Raw genomic sequence first — 17,524 nt, forward strand, 5'->3', positions numbered from 1 at the left:
TCTAATATACAAAATACTTTACCAATTAACTCGATAAGCCGCGTGTACCAGCTGTTTAATTCTAGAAATGGCACTCATATGGCATGTGAGTTGTGACGTCATCGAGATTACGTCATCGGCATTCGGCAGACGAGGTAACCTCAAATATGTGGCTTTTTCGGTTGTCACAATGATACCTATCCAAAATTAACTTCGTAATTATAAACCGGTTACATAATGGACTTTTAAAACACCTATTAAAATGTTAGATCTGTTAATTTCGTTTCCTTTGTCTTAACAAAATGATAGATCAAAAAAATGTATAAGTTCCTAACCTAACCTTATATAGGTCTAATTAAGACATACCTAGCATATTGAACTTATTAATATATTTCCTTTGCTTCATAAGTTATTTGGAAATAAAAATATGAAATCAGATGAGAAGGAAAACCACAATATTATTTTTAACATTTCTATATTATAATCACTCGTAATGCATGAGATTTTCTATAGAAAAATCCACACCGAGTAAACAATATGATAGATACCAGACCTTAGCTTCGACCATTCTATTAAAATTACATCTTCAATTACTAAAGTCTCAATGTGGTTCATTACACTACACTTTTCCAAAGTGATCTAAAATAAATATGTCTTTGTGTCCTCACACATACAGCATAGCACAGATACATACTGTTACATAATTTTTAATAAAATCACATGATTTTGATAATTTTCACAGAGTAATGTGAGCATTACATAAGTCCATTATACTTTTAAAAAGTACAAGGTCTCACTCCAAGCAATGTCACTAGGTTATGTATTGATTATAATCAGCAAAAAATATCCCTGCACACCAAATATTATTTAATTACATACATGTGCCAACAAAGATTTCAGTTATGTAGCTCTTGAGATGTCTGTACTATTTCCTGTCTTAACCTTGGCCTCAATGCATAGAATGAAAAGGTTACATAACTGTCACTCACTGGCAGAATGACTGGTGGAAAATAAAGAAATAATTCCAAAATTATTCAAATTTAGAATAGAACAGATGAAATCTTTGATGCTACATTGTATTTCTACATGATACACATAAGACAAAATTGCTAGGGCGCCCACCACACTTAATTATGTAACACAAGTATTGATTTAATAAAACAATTTAATATTGGAATCAATGTATAACACTTTATTTAACTAAAAATAAGTTACTAGAATTGATTTTCACTTCTAATAATACAGATTTCCAAGGAGTGACTTTATGGATGAATGGGCAATTGAAGTTATGGTAACAATTCTTACATTTAATTTAGAGGAGCTTCTTGATCTCATCATATAAGACGAGCACGAAGGCACCACCAGTGCCTCTGAGAACGTTCGAGAACGCTCCCTTGAAGAAGGCCGAAGCTCCCTCTGTCTTGGCAATTGTGGCCCAGCAGTGTAGTGTGCTCCTGTAGAGGATATCGCTCTTGGCGCGACCAGACTGCATCATCATACGACGACGGACAGTGTCGAAGGGGTAGGAGACGATACCAGCAACAGTGGTGACGGTCTGTGCGATGGCCCAGCTGATGACAAGAGGTGTGTTCTTGGGGTCGGGTAACATGCCACGGGCTGTGTCATAGAATCCGAAGTAGGAGGCACGGTAGATAATAATACCTTGTACTGACACCCCGAATCCTCTGTACAGGCCGATAAGACCGTCCGTTTTGAAGATTTTGGTGAGGCAATTTCCTAGGCCACTGAACTCGCGCTGGCCATCGCCTTTGCCGACGTCGGCGGCGAGACGGGTACGCGCGAAGTCGAGTGGGTACACGAAGCAAAGAGATGTGGCACCGGCAGCACCTCCGGATGCCAGGTTACCGGCGAAGTAGCGCCAGAACTGGGTGTTCTTGTCTACACCGCCGAGGAATACCTGCTTGTACTTGTCTTTGAAGGCGAAGTTAAGGGCCTGCGTGGGGAAGTACCTGATGACGTTGGCGAGGTTACCACGCCAGAACGATAGGGGCCCCTGCTCCTTGGGAATGCGGACGAAGGCATCGATGATACCCTTGTAACGCTGGTCCTCGGTGATTTGCTTGCTGACATGCTGAACCTGAAGTAGCAGCTTGACACGCTCGATGGGCGCGACAGCGGTTTTCGAGACAGCGGCAGATACACCGCCGGCGATAAAATCTTTCGCGAACGCGACCGGATCAGCGATGTTCGACATTTTGTTCAATTAGGTGGGTCCTTCACTAGGTAATTGCCTCGCGGGCGTCGAGTTGGAATACTACAGGTACACACACGGAATGGAGAAATCACGAAACAACTAACTCCTGAATTTTATAATCAGGAGATTTTAGAGTAGTTTCGTGATCACGGGAGCACAGGGGTAGGTGTGTGCCTTTTTTGAAATTCGATCGATCACGTTCTCTCGCAGTTCTGACCAGAGGAGCGGCGCAAAAGAAGGAAGGAAGGGGCAGATGTTGCCAACCTAACGAAAAAGTACCACGAGGTCAGTGTGGCCATTATAAATTTCAAGATTTTCCTTAAAAATAATATTAGTGTTATAATAACAAATCAACATAATTTCGTTAAAAGAAATCTATAAAAGATATAAATGCGGTACGCCTAATTTAGTAATCAATATCAACAAAAAACATATCAAATAAAAAAGTATTGATCATTATTATGTAGTACCAAAACACATAATGCGTCTTCCAACCTGAATTATTATCGATTATTAATTATTAGTTTTTGGTATTCAAAATATATAATAATAGACAAAATTTTATATTATTTTTAAATGGAATATAATAAATGGAATATTAAACCTTGATTAATTGTAGACTAAATAAAAATAGCAACACTGAAAATATGACTATTGATTGCGTTTAGTTATATCTTTGTTGAAACAACTTAATCAATACAATATTAGAATACAAATATAATAAAAAAATCTTTACTACTACTTTTCAGTGTTTCATAAATTATCTTTAAAATACACATATAATTCTATGTTAATAGATGAAATATTTTTAAAAATATATGAAAAAAATAGAGAAATCATGTTTGACTAGAAACTCAATGTTTTTCGCAAGGTAGGCAACCGCATAGGAATAATAGTTCACATAAACCTTTGACGTCAACGAAATATGTAAGGACGAAAACAGACGTACTGGGTAAGGCCGGATTCACACTATGATATCGCTCTCGGTCCACTTTCAACTAGTACGATTTTATTATGTACTAAGAAACACTGGGGCCGATACTGATGCCACATTCTCTTAATAAACTTAATATTTTATTTTCATAATATAGCGAATTTATCGTTTTATGGGCCACCATAAACTAAAATTATAAAACCTTAATCTATTAGAAAATTAGCTTACATTGGTGCTTAAAATAAAGGCCTAGAGCACTTATCTCGTTCTAATCAATCTCGAACTGTACTATACCGAGAGCGACAATATAGTGTGAATTCGGCTTAACATTTGGAATCCAATCGATCGATGACATTCGTTTAGGACGGAGAATACGAATGGTAAAAAATAACCTTTCGTCACACAGTTTTCTTTTTAATGTTGAATTATATTGAACATGATTACATGGGAGATTAACCCTCTTATTCATAAAAACGTCAAAGGTCTCATAAACCAATTTTAGCCATTGAACTGTTTTGTCTTTTTCTTTTATGCTATATTTCCCAATTTGAAAGAAAGTGACAAAACAGTTCAATATCTAAAATATGTTTATGAGACGTATGACGTTTTTATATGTAACAGGGTAACAATTTAATCGGAAGGGGGGTGTGGAGGAAAAGAAAGGATGAAATTATATACGTGTAAGGGACTGAGAAAGATATTTGTATATTTTTATATCTCGATCAGTAAACTTAACCCACTTATAATAATAAATAATGCCTTACTCTTTTTACTTGATGACATAATATTCGCTCTCTTCTTTTATGCGATGTCGGTGATAAAGTCAGTTTTGAGGGAGACTAATAATTATTAAATATATTTTGTATTTCAAATTGTTTATTACGATATGACATTTACACAATATCTGCCAGAGAGTTATATTTTCTTTTTCTACTTTATTAGGTAGAAGTTTTGATCTACGGCTATATACAAACTTCGTACTCTCATCTCAATACATACGTTAGACAGTAATTATACCTAGAATTATTCTTAATCTATGGAAACAAGCGATAAACTGTTAACATGCTAAGGTCAATAGTGTATAATAATATAATTAGGTACCTACTACCTATATTAAATGCTACAGTCTCTAAGATAATTATCTGGCTTATTTCCAATTGTACTACAAATTAAAAATCGAATTCTTAATCTATGGAATCAAGAGATAAACTGTTAACACGCTAAGGTCAATAGTGTATAATAATATAAATATAATTAGGTACCTACTACCTATATTAAATGCTACAGTCTCTAAGACAATTATTTGGCTTATATCCAATTGTACTACCAATTAAAAATCGATTATTGATTTAATGTTTCAATTTGTTACTGATTTGATTTAAAGAATGTTTCTGTGATAATTTTAACAAAACTTATCTTTTCATCAAGATCATTCGTTTATTGTGTTTTACGATATTAATAACAACAAATGATCTTAAAAATCAATAAAGTACATCCGAAACCCTCTTGGGTACAGCAATTATGCCATAGAGACGTCATCTTTAAAATTTTCATAATATTACCAAGATTTATATTAAAATAGTTCTATAGAACCAGACTATATTTATATTTTCACACACTTTCTAAATTTATTTGCGTGTTGCCCTAACTATAATATTTTTTTATCTGTGTTGACTGACGAAATTTATAATTAATCTGTGGTGAAAACTTCAATAGTTATTTTTTGTTTCCTGTACCTGAATTCTGACATTTTTCTTTATCCATCTGCGTCTTTTTTTGTGTGAGTTCGTTGTATTATAAAAATTAATTATAGTATATTTATTTTTTTAAAATTAATCTGTAATTATGTTAATTTAGCATGCAGGTGGGTAGAACGAGTTCGCCGTCTATAGCAATGGACGAAGATACAGGCGTGGGTCATGTTCTTAGCGACTTTCTCTTGCAACTAGAAAATTACAACCCTTCAATACCGGATTCCGTGGTGGCACACTATTTAAACATGTCTGGATTCGAATCACAGGATCCTAGGTGAGTAATTTGTTTTTCTAACCATTACAGATTGTTACTTGTTGACTTAATACTTTTATATTGTGGAGGTAGTATGTAAAATGGTACGTTATACTAATATTTTGTATTACTTTTTACGTGATGTAAATGGTATGATAACCCCGTCCGACCTATTAGTATACAGTGGCGAGTTACCAGATGATATGTGATCTAATGTATGATAAGCAAGGACGAAAGTCAGGTCAGTTGGGTCACTATGGCGAATTCGCCAAGAATTATCCTTGATAGTAACCAGCGGGCGCTACGCGGAAGTCGATCTGATAGGTATTTCATACTAATCTGTCATCCCTCACTGGTGTCCCACCATTGCAGTCCAGTACAAGCGGGGTTATCATGGGGACTGCTTGTAAATCAGGATTGTTAGTAATGGGGAGGTTAGTCCCTAATGCTGTCAATATACCCTTTTAAGTCGACCTTCATGCAGTTCCCCCTGGAAACCATCATGACTAATTTATCATTGAATTTGTTGACATGGGCTAATTGACCTGCCATTTCATTCTCATCAGTCTTCCCTCACTTTTACCCCGCTAGTGTATACCGTTAGCAGGGCCGTAGGCAGGGCTACCATTCCATTATCATCCATTAATGTACACATTGTACTGGGACACTCACAGCATCAGCTGAGCTAGTTCCTTTTATATATCTAATACGAGACACTTTTCATATATGTATTTTCTGTTGTAATTATGTTTTTCTGTCAATAAATATTTTCTACTCTATTCTATTGTACCATTCTATGTGCAATCCATTGATGTGAGGTTGAAGCTGGATCAGTTTTACTTTCTATTACAGGGGGGAAAGGGATTGTTAGTAATAGAGATTTACCAGCTCCGTTACTAGCAATATATACTGTCAGGTCGACTTCCACATGGTTCCCCTGGAAACCATCGTGAACAATTCTTGTTGAATTCGTCACGATGGGCTAACTGACCTGCTTCATTCTCACTTATCATCCTTCACTGGTGCCCCGCCAGTGTATTCCGATAGCCCGGGTGGGGTTACCATTCCATTATCACCCAATAAAAAAAAATATATATATCACCTATTAATAAAAAAAAACATCTACAATTATAGGTATTTACTTTGTGTATACTTATTACTAGTGATCCAGCCCGGCTCTACAGGTAAATAGTATTTTTGAAAATAATATACAGCCTATGTTAATCACTGGTAACATGATTTTCTATAGGTGAGAGAATTTTTAAAATTGATTAAGTATTTTTTTTTATTTATCTGTTACAAAAAACAGTCAACAGTCTGGAAGTTTGTTTTAATGATAAGACCATCTTTTGTACTTTAAATCTAATATATATGTTTTTTTTTTTATATTACTCTTTTAATTCTTGGTACAATAAAGAGTACTTAAATAAATCCAATCTTTCCTCTTTGTAATATTAGTGTATATTACCATCATCATTATTTTAACCATTATCTGTCTATTGTTGGACATAGGCCTCCCCATAGACTGCCATAAGGAATAGTCTTAAGCCACCTATATCCACTGACTCTTTGTTTTGCATTTGAGGTCATCACTCCATCTAGTGGGGGAGGGTGGTGTCCTAAACTGCATTTGCCCATATGGGTTGCCATTAAGAACCTTTAATCTCCATTGGTTACTGGTTCTTCAAGCTATGTGGCCAGCCCATTAAGCTATAGAAAACCAAGTGTTGCCTTATATCCTCATTTGTGGTTTTCAGGTTAATAAGGCTGATAGCATTAGCGTCACAGAAGTTCCTGTCCGATATTGCAAATGATGCTCTGCAACATTGCAAGATGCGTACATCGAGCCAGATCAACCAAGCCAAAAATCAAAAAGGCCCCAAAGAGAAGAAATATGTCATGACTATGGAGGACCTGGTACCAGCGCTACAGGAGTATGGAATTACAGCAAGGAAGCCTCATTATTTCGTCTGAAAAGAAAAACAGGCAAAAGAATTTTTGTTATTCAGTTTTAAAGTTTTCCGTGACGATATAAGGGGGCTCCTAAATATGAGGAGGTAATTTCATGTATATATGATGGATAATATGTATACATATGTATAATATAGGTATGGTGAACTATCTAATGTTTTTTAAGAGAAATGTCATTGTAAGACTGTCAATGGAAGCTTCTTGTCTATGGTCTATTTATTTTTAATAAATTGTAGATAATTGACACAGACCTAGCAGTAAGCTGCCTATATATTTTTATTATCAATTTAATCACGTTTGTTTTAGAATATTCTCAAAAATGCTTTTCATGATTATAAAAAAAAAATAACCAAATATCAGTCTGTAGTAGTCAAGAATGTTGTTTCATAAAAAGACGTGATATAATTAAATGTCACAAATGTATGTATGTTGCATGTCAATTTTAGCCCTTGTTACATTTAAAAGGGGCTATTTTATAAACTTCAGCTAACTAAAAATTTTATATTGGAAAAGTTTAGAAGGGTGATAAAAATTGTAAATTATGTGATATTTATGTGGTAATTGACAATGGTGATGGCTCAGTAAGACAATGGGGTCGATTCTGAGGCGTCATTTGTCCTCTGTCTCTGTCTGTATGTCTATAAGGCCCAATACAACCTTATTATCTAATAGATTTAAGTCAAAATGATGGAAATATTTGTTTATAGTATATCCTACAGCCTAAATGATCGCGTACTACGCGGATTCAGAAATGTTTTCTCCCACGAACACTCAGGTTATGGAATGAGCTCCCTGCCGATGTTTTCCCAAGAGACTACAGCATTGGGTTCTTCAAAAGGGGGGTAAAGAGGTTTCTTCGGGGTCTGCAACGCGCGCGTAATACCCCTGGTGTTGCAGGCGTTCATAGGCTACGGTAACCGCTTACCATTAGGTGGGCTGTATGCTTGATTGCCACTTCAGTGGTGTAAAAAAACTAGTAACCCATAAAATAGTAATTTCGTAAATTTATCAACCCATAACTCTATAATTTATCGAGTTATGGGATAGATTTAGAGAAATGATGTTTCGGAATCGACTCCAACGTTTGACTGTGCTTTTGGATTGGTAGGATCGCCTGAAACCTAGAATTTTATAATTTATATATGGATTTTATAAAAATAAATGTCACGCGGGAGTGATACGTTAGAGAGTGTATTTGCCACGTTAATTTATGTTTTTTTTTATTTAGTAAAATGTGTAATTGATCAATACCATTTAATTGTATGTTATTGTCACAGCACGATACAATATTGTATGATTATACCGCCACGATATAATAGGAGAGCACCATGTAATTTTATGTATTGATTTGTGTATATTTATATAAATATATGAGTATGTATATTTATTTATATTATATACTAGCTGACCCCGTAAACGTTATTCTACCACTTATTGCGAAATATAAAAATCGCAATTAAAATACAGGGGTTGATCGTAAAACGGTGAAAATTTAAAGTTGTATGTATTTTTCAATGCTAATTTATAATAAAAGAAAAATAAAAAAATTTGTCAAAAGAAATAAAAAAAAATTTTTGGGGTAGGTCACCCTTATCATTGAGAGGTATAAAAAATAGACGTTGGCCGATTCTCAGACCTACACAATATGCACACAAAATTTCATAAAAATCGGTAAAGCCGTTTCGGAGGAGTTTGGTGACACACTCACCGACACCGTGACACGAGAATTTTGTATATAAGATTTATAAACTTAATAGTAACCTAGTGGTAAGAGAACAATTTTGAAATTTAAACATGGAATACTTTTAAAATTCAATTAGAAATAGAATCTAAGAACGAAAATAAGGTTTTGAATTTATCGGTGGGATGTTTATTTCTTTTATTTTATAAGATTTTTATAGAAACAAGTTTGTTTAAGTACATTGTTAAACATCTTGTAAGTACACATATTTTAATATCATAACTACCGGTTTAACTTACGTGTAATTTGATCGAAATAGCTAGATTAGTTTGGGGACCATTCGGGACCTTTAGTCTTGCGCAGTTCCGAATGATCCCGAAATTAGTCGAACTTTGTCGACCAAAGTCCACATAAGCTAAACCGGTAATTGTTAAAATTTTAATATATTTTAAAAGGAATATGCAGGTAGCGAAACTTCGACAACCTTCGCGGAAAGTAACTGGCATATATAAACGAAAAGATTGATCCATTCGCTCCTACATAAGCATCATGCGTTATTAGCTATTTATACTTGGTCTATGCTCAAAATATATAAATTTAAAAATACCCCCATACATTTTGCTCTCCTATTATAGTGTTTATGGTAAAATCGTGCCTTGTTATGGTGAATTGGAGTTAGTTACACTAAAAAACAGCCATCTTTTATAAACATGTCGGGTAATATGGCCGTTTCTTGCATAAATATGGATGATAGCATATCTTTTAGTATTCTATTAATGTTATTTACAGACTATATTGATCATGCGTTCGCTCAGGATGGTGTGGTCACATTTTTATGTTATAAAAAAAAAGAAAGTAGCTCCAATTATAAGCGTGTTCAGTCCGTCGAGTCATTTTCTATGTGCACTATGGGATTTTTATCATACTTTATGTTTCGGCTGGATATGTTTTAGTTTTTAAATATATTTAAAAATTTAGTGGGTTCCTTATACTGTCAAATATATAGTAATTGATCAATTGTATTGTTTAACTATAAAATGATAATAAAACCGCCCATTCCTATGTTATAACTCAAGAATAGGCATTTCTATCCTATCACCACTGGATAAGGTCACCAAAAGTGTAACTGCGGTTGCCAATTGCGGTTTTGTTGTAACAGACACATTTCCTTTCACTACTCTGCTCCTATTGATCGTAGCGTGATGAAAAGTATACTATAACCTGCCCGGGAGTATGAAGAATAATTGTACCAAGTTTCGTTAAAATCCGTCGAGTAGTTTTTGTTTCTATAACGAACATGCATTTTTGTCACCAGTATCGATGACTAATCACCCCCTGATATTTATTTTGGAAATATATTTCATGTACAGAATTGACTTCTGTACAGATTTATTATAAGTATAGAATAAGATATATTTGACAGTCTATTAAACCCCTTAAATAGACAATTTTTAAGATCTGTGTTTTTATAAATAAAGCAATAAATACAGTTGCCTATAATATATTTTTGTATTTATAATATTTAGTTTGTGCATTCTTTTCTTTTTTTTTTTTGTATTTGGAAATTCATAACAGATAAAAAATTGAAAATGTACATAGTTAATTATATAAACGTAAGGGGTCGTCTATTAATCACGTGAGCACCGAAAAGGGGGGGGGGGGAGTTTTAGTGAGATATCATAAGTATTTATCCGACTTGCTAGGTGCTTATCCACTAGTGTAGAAGAGAGAATATATTTATTTATTTATTTATAGTTTGTTTTTGTGGCTATCGTAACAGGCGACTAAGGGAATTGATGGTTAAACAATGGACAGCAGTGTCCCTCATAAAATCATATCACCAAGATCTAACTACAGTTGCTAACCCTGCCAAGCGTGGCAACTACTGGCAACCCCCCCCCCCCCCTTACCTCATACAGAGAGGCCTATGTATAGCAATGGACAATTAACGGCTGATATGGTATACGATGGTCCATAAAACACAAATTTTGCAAAATTTTTAAAATTAAAATAATAGGTTAAGAAAAGATTTAGGAAAATAGTGCTTCAAAATCAAATTCATTGTAAGTGAATGCAGGTGGCTCGGAACATGCCTCTCTGCTATGAAGAACGTTTGTTCTTCATAGCAGAGAGGCTAATAGGCTAGGCTAGATAATTCAGCAGGTGGCAATAAACACCTGGAATGACGATGATGATGATTTTGTAATCATTTAATGACAAAATGGATTTTTTTCAGGTTATATTTTATCTCTCCGTATTTGAAATATTTCCAGACCCTAACTGCGGTTGCCAATCCGCCTGTCAAACGTGGCAACTACTAGTATTGTAAGGTTGTGGTCAGTTACTGGCTGATAAGGTTTAAAATAAGGTCATTCCTGTTGTCAATGCTCGGCTATGGACACAGGATTATTGTTAATAATGAAGCGATTTTGATATTCTTAATTTAAAAATGAATTTTAAAAAGAAAAATAAAAAGCGTCGGTCATATATTTGTTTGTGATGATTGAAGGAGCTATTTTTCTAGCTTATCGAGTAGAATTTGTTAACTCTCGATTTTGCGTTCTATATTCAAATATTTTCAGTCGTGTTATCGTAGTGATTGCTCTGTGGTGTTTACGAAATATTTCGTTATTATTTTGTATACTTTGTTCTTGATTGAAGTCGGTGTAGGCGGTATGGTCTATGACTTTAGCCTGTTCTGTTTATGGGCCAATAAAAAAAAATAAAGTATGTGTGCAGAACACTTTTTTTTTTTTACAAAATGAAGCAAATTGTACTTGTTTATATAGCAAGTAATTTGTGTAAATTATTTATTAGTTTTTGTGTTGTTAAATTGGGCGTCCTAGGTATGCTACTAAAAATGTTAAAATGAGTTTTAATTTTTGTATGTTATTTATAGGAAGTTGAGTTTCGCTGTCTAGTCTGTCGTAATTTTTTTTTTTTTTGTATTTTTTTTTTATATCTTCAGACGTGTCATTTCACTGACTAAGAATTAAATAATTAAAGTTCTGAGTTAGTTCACTGATTTTTGGGTTGGTAGATATTCTCTGCAAGTATCAAATGTTATTGTACGAAGTCAGAGGTCTATTATTGTAATCGTTTTTGTTATATATTGTTTAATAATTATGACTGTATGTTTTTAAATTTAAGAAATAAAAAATAAAATAAAAATTCATGGTGTCTCAGAAAAAAAAAAAACTTGCAGATACAAAAAATAAGTCAAGGACCTTTTATACAATTTGTTGTATTTCAAAATCTCAAACAATATAAAAAAAAAAAAAACTTAAAATTAAATTTAAATGTCATACCTCGCGGTTCTGGTATTTTTCAAAGCGAAATCGAATGTTGTCGAATACTAGCCTACAGAGTTACTTTGTGAATGTCTTGTCTTATATTTACTTTGAATTCGGATGTGGTTGATGGACTATTTTCGCATATTGTATTTTTAAAATAACCTAAAAGAAAGTAAAAGTTGTAAGGTCTGGGCTCCTCGAAGGCTACTTGACATTGCTTCTTATTAGTATCAGCTTTCTCGGCAAATAATCGCGTCCGACTTTCATTGATTGGCTTCACGTATGGCAAAAGGATCTTGTTGAAACAACTTGTTAACATTATAATCTTGAAACTGCTGCAATTGTAACAAAAAAAAAAAAAATCGTTGGTAACGAGCTTAATTTGTGTTTCGCGGATTTTCCTTATTATAATTCGTTTATTTCCTTCGGTCTTCAAGTCTTGGTTGGCTCGATACATCGAGCTAGTATTGCATACATGCAATACTAGCACTGCACACTTGTCTTCAAATCTCCTCAGTTTTGAATCAATTTATTACTTGGTGTATGCCCAATATCATGTAATGCGCATTTTTTTAGCGAAACTTGCTTCGCACAATCACATGTCTTGTAAAAACATAAAATACACGCTATTCACCAGTCATGTCGGAAAAGTTTCCACAAAATGGCGCTTCTGACGTCACTACACGTGTTTCCCGCTTTACATGCGCTTTGTTTTCACGCCATATTCAAATTGTGAGTATATTTTGAGACACCCAATAGTAACTAATCAGCATGAGCATCTTAAAAGCTATTTAAAACTGAATAATTATATGACGATGCAATTAAAGATCTGCGGTATGATTTATCTTGTAAGAATACATCAGTAATGTTTTTGGGCCCTATCCCATATTATCGTGTCTATATGGAAATTAAAGTGTAGCTTTCTTAAGCAAAACGGTAATCAAATTTTCTAGTCCCACCAATGAGGCGATTTCGTCTATTATCATTGTTAATGATGTGCGTTTGCGTTTTGATGATGAACGGATGATATGGTGATGATGATGATAATGAATAAATACACCTAGTATTTGAAGCGATTTCACTAGGGTAAATAAAAATAAATAATTTTGAAGCGTTGATGTATTGAATATAAATTTGATGTAATGCGCTGAAGTTTGTTTTGCAAGTAAGTTACAATTTGAAACCTGAAAGGTCATGTAAACAGTGCCGGTTTTAGTACTACCAGCGCCCTGGGCGAGATTTCTACGGCGCCCCCTAACTGCAATTCAAACCCATACGAAAAAAGGCGAAGGATAATAATGAAATAACCATTTATGAAAAGAAATAAACATTTATTAATAAAACTAATAAAATTTTACTTTTCTAGCCTTTCTATCGGCGAACTCTTTTATTAAGTTATCAAAGTCGATGTTTTCAGCAATTTCATTTTCGATTGACAAAGTTGCCAAGTTTGTCAATCTAGATTGAGATATTGTCAATCGCAGATACGTTTTTATTAGCTTAAGCTTAGAAAAACTCCTCTCTCCACTAGCAGCCGTTACGGGAATAGTTAATAATATTCGTAATGCTATCCAAACATTTGGATATAGTTCTTGTAAGTTGCGGTCTTTGATAAAATTTAAAACAAAAACAGGAGTAACCACTTTCTGATCAGGCAAAAACGATTTCAGACTTACGAGTTCATCGCACAACATACATCCATCTATATCTGATTTGGAATTTACATTTAATTTCAATTGAAGATCACTACAGAGTTTGATAAGGTCGTGTTTTTCTGGAATCTGTTTTAAATTGTACAAAAAAGACCAAGATTCCGAGTACTCACATGACTGTTCAAATCCTTCGTTGAGTGAAGTTAACGTCGTGTCCAAAAGACAGTTGAAAAATTCAACCTCAATTTTTTTTTTCTGGAGAAGTTATAGGCTCATCTTGGGCAGTTTCACCAGCTTGGCGCTTAACACGTCGAATTCTTGTTGTCGCTCTAAACACAGGTTCTATTTCTAACTCTTCAGCCAATTCCTTCGCAGTTAAAATGGCGCTTTTAAAGCCTGTATTTCTATATTCTTCCAAGAAATTGCAGCATTTTTTCAACATGTCTGTGCATTTACCGAGATCCATGTCTGTTGATTGTAGAGATTTACTAACGACATTAATTTGAAAAAGTATGTCATACCAGACAACCAATGAAACTATGAAGCCGAAATCTTTTAGCTGTTCGGCTAGAGTAGTAGCCTCATGAGAGACTTGAACATCAGTTTGCTGAGTTTCAATAGCCAAAGTGATTAAAGCGTCATGGACGGCGCTAATTTGATAACGGACTGCTTTAACACTGCCTATTCTTGCTTCCCAACGCGTGTCACTGAGTTTTTTTATAGTGTACAATCCCAAGTGATCGGTCAGAATTTTCCATCGATGAACAGAAGCTGAAAACAACGTAAACAACCTCTGAAGTACTCCAAACAAAGTGACAGATTTTACAGATGACTTAGCGGCATCGCATAGTACGAGATTGTAGCTATGACAGCCACACGGTACATATACAGCTAAAGGATTTATGTCCAGAATTCTCCTTTGAACTCCAATATTTTTTCCTTTCATGTTTGCTCCGTTGTCATAGCCCTGACCTCTACAATCGTTCAATTCCAGTCCGTATTTATTTAAAATATCAATAATAACTTCAGTCAGCCTTTCACCAGTCGACTCATTAACAGGTATAAATTCTATGAAATGCTCTTTTACTGATATTTTATCGACATCTGATGATAAATCAACAAATCGTATTGTCAGTGAAAGCTGTTCTATATGACTAATGTCCGGAGTACAGTCAGCTATAATAGAATAATATTTCGATTTCTTTGCACGTGATATGATTTCTGACTTCACTTTTTTTCACACCATCAGCTCTATTAATTCATTTTGAATGTCTTTTACGCAGTAGTGGTCAGAAACATCACCCTTTACAGCTAATCGCAAGTGCTCCTCCATAATTGGATCAAATTTGGCTAGTAGTTGTACTAAACCCAAGAACTTTCCATTATTTGGCGTATATTCTTTCTTTCTTTCTTTCTTTCTATATAGTTTGTCGGAAGTACCTCTAAACGCCATATTGTTTTCAGCTAAATACAGTGTAATATGCATTAATCGACACAAAATATTATTCCACCTTGTAGTTTCCTTTCTAATCAAATGTTGCTCTTGACAATCTATTGTTTTTCCCGTTTTTAATCTTAGTTCAGCCTCAATCCATGAGAGGTAAAACTTCTTATGAAAAGTGCTACTTTCATGAACTTTTAACATTTCTGATAAGTGTTTCCAGTCGTTATATCCTTCAGATGCTAAATTCGACGTTGAGCTGCTATCAAATAGCCGGCAACAAAAACAGTAAACTCGATTTTTAGAAACTGAGTATATTAACCAACGACGCTGAATTATTTCATTGTTTTGCAAGTTTTTTGGTAAAATGAGAATTTGAGAAATGTCGCCCTGTATCATTCTTTGGATAATTATCAATGTGAGTTTGCACTGGGCCATTAGTTATTATATGGTCAATAATTTTGCTATTTCGAGTGAGTGGCCAAGTGGCTGGATCCGATATATTTGGAACAAGAGAACTAACGTCATCTAGAATTTGTATTTGTTGTACATTACCAATAGTGTCATCCTGAGCAGCATCTGTAATTGTAACACAACTTGTCTCCTCACTTCGGGAAACTTCGTCCACAATCTCTTCAACAGCTAACTGATCTGACTTGTCAGACAGAGACTCCACTACCGATGCATTCGCTTGTATTTCAGATGTAGATGCCACATTAAGGTCTTGATTTTTTGTTGTGATATATTTGCCTATATTCATAAACTTTTTTGTTTTTTCAAATTTCTTCTCTTTTTCTGCTTTTCGTTTTCTATATTTTGACCCAGATGGTTTTCTTTTGAAAGGATCAACGTGTTCAGACATTTTGTACTAATCAAATCTGCAACAAATTAAATCTGCGTAAGTCCGATCATTTCTATAAATTAATTAAATATAACGCTATTGAGTGAGGACGACCAAAAACGCTTTATATTCAGGAAAGCGTTAGCATACACGTGAACTACGATCGAAAAATCTAGGTAAGGTAATATTGTCATGGCAGCGGAATAATTGTGAAATGTTATATTTAAAAGCTTGTGTTACGTGATAGTGCTTAGATTTGTATGAAAAAAATCACGATCATCCACTCGTTCCCGAAAAAATTACTTCTATGTACAGTCAGATGCAAAAGTCGGTGGACACTTTTCACCTTTAACACAAAGGCTTACGAATGAACAGTGTTCATCCACTTTTACACTTGACCGTACCTCCTCGACATTCATTTATTATCTCCGTGTTAAAATTTCATCAACATTATATAGTCGGTTCCAGAGATATTTTATAATATATAATTTACTTTAAATAGATTACCCCACTCCAAACATAACATAAACAAACAAACAAATGTTACCTCTTTAGTATAATGAGTAAAGATAGTTAAAATAAAATTGTACTTACCTAATTAGTGAAATAATCCGTCATAAAGCAAATACCTACTTAAACACTATTTGTATTTCAACTTTTTGGATAAAACCTATGTCACTCTGTAGTCGGCGACAAAAAGTAAAAAACATGCACTTCGTAACTTAGCGTGGACCGCCTGATTACTGCGTCTGTTTGTTTTAAAATATGTAATTGCGATAACTGTTTTTAAGTGCGTGCACCGATTGAATGAATAAGAATGAGCTGTGTTCCGCTCCATCAAAAATAACGCCAACTCTTTTGAACTAAAATGTTAAAAAGAGATAGATAATGTGTTTCTCTGTAGTCGGGGATTCCCAGTAAAATGAACTGTATGTATGTAGTGCTCCGACCGAACGGATTGAGCACTGCGTTCCATTCTAGTGTTGCCAACACATCGTTTTTTTTTTTCGCTTACAGAGATGGGAATATAAAGGGGCGCCGCTTGACGGCGCCCCTTAAAGTCCGGCGCCCCTGGGCGGTCGCCCAACCGCGCCCTACCCTAACGCCGGTACTGCATGTAAATTTCTTCTGCGTTATGATTGGCGTTCTCGCGATGTCGTGATGCGCGGCTCTTGTGACTGGTTGATGTTGTGTGTGATCGTCTATTAATAACTTAGCAGTCGTCCATTGGTTTTACCGCTGAAACCGCTTCATTATACGCAGGAGTGAATAATATTCATGGCATTATTGTTAATGCTTTAACAACCATCTTGCACAGTCGAGCTGTAAATCAATTGCATCAGTAAAAAAAAGATACACATGAGGCATCGGCTGTATGGTCTGTCCTTTTGCCTTTCCCAAAGGAAAATATTTTAAATTACATAGAACTACATACAGGAGATAAATAGAACAAAAACAAAATACGGTACACAGATGTTAAATTCAGAATGTTTGAAAATTGGAAGAGTTA

General features: G+C 34.6%; 3 protein-coding genes across 3 annotated transcripts; 1 reads left to right on the forward strand and 2 right to left on the reverse strand.

Moving 5' to 3' along the window:
- Window positions 1-1,143: 1,143 nt before the first annotated feature.
- On the reverse strand, window positions 1,144-2,447 carry LOC113510173 (ADP,ATP carrier protein). Its single transcript, XM_026893622.3, has one exon. The coding sequence runs from the start codon at window positions 2,192-2,194 to the stop codon at window positions 1,292-1,294; it is 903 nt and encodes a 300-aa protein (XP_026749423.2). The 5' UTR covers window positions 2,195-2,447; the 3' UTR covers window positions 1,144-1,291.
- A 2,359-nt stretch (window positions 2,448-4,806) lies between these two features.
- Window positions 4,807-10,287, forward strand: LOC113510119 (transcription initiation factor TFIID subunit 10-like). The gene is made up of 3 exons (XM_026893539.3): window positions 4,807-4,908; window positions 4,986-5,156; window positions 6,893-10,287. The coding sequence occupies exons 2-3, from the start codon at window positions 4,987-4,989 to the stop codon at window positions 7,107-7,109; spliced, it is 387 nt and encodes a 128-aa protein (XP_026749340.1). The 5' UTR covers window positions 4,807-4,908; window position 4,986; the 3' UTR covers window positions 7,110-10,287.
- A 2,795-nt stretch (window positions 10,288-13,082) lies between these two features.
- LOC113510142 (52 kDa repressor of the inhibitor of the protein kinase-like) lies at window positions 13,083-17,481 on the reverse strand. Its single transcript, XM_052898202.1, is given in 3 exon segments — window positions 13,083-13,984; window positions 13,986-14,494; window positions 15,008-17,481. Coding segments are annotated over 3 exon segments (1,674 nt in total). The 5' UTR covers window positions 15,612-17,481; the 3' UTR covers window positions 13,083-13,423.
- Between the last annotated feature and the right edge of the window lie 43 nt (window positions 17,482-17,524).

Source organism: Galleria mellonella, unplaced genomic scaffold (assembly GCF_026898425.1).
Source record: "Galleria mellonella isolate WM207_F2 unplaced genomic scaffold, CSIRO_AGI_GalMel_v1 utg121, whole genome shotgun sequence".
Classification (NCBI taxonomy): domain Eukaryota; kingdom Metazoa; phylum Arthropoda; class Insecta; order Lepidoptera; family Pyralidae; genus Galleria; species Galleria mellonella.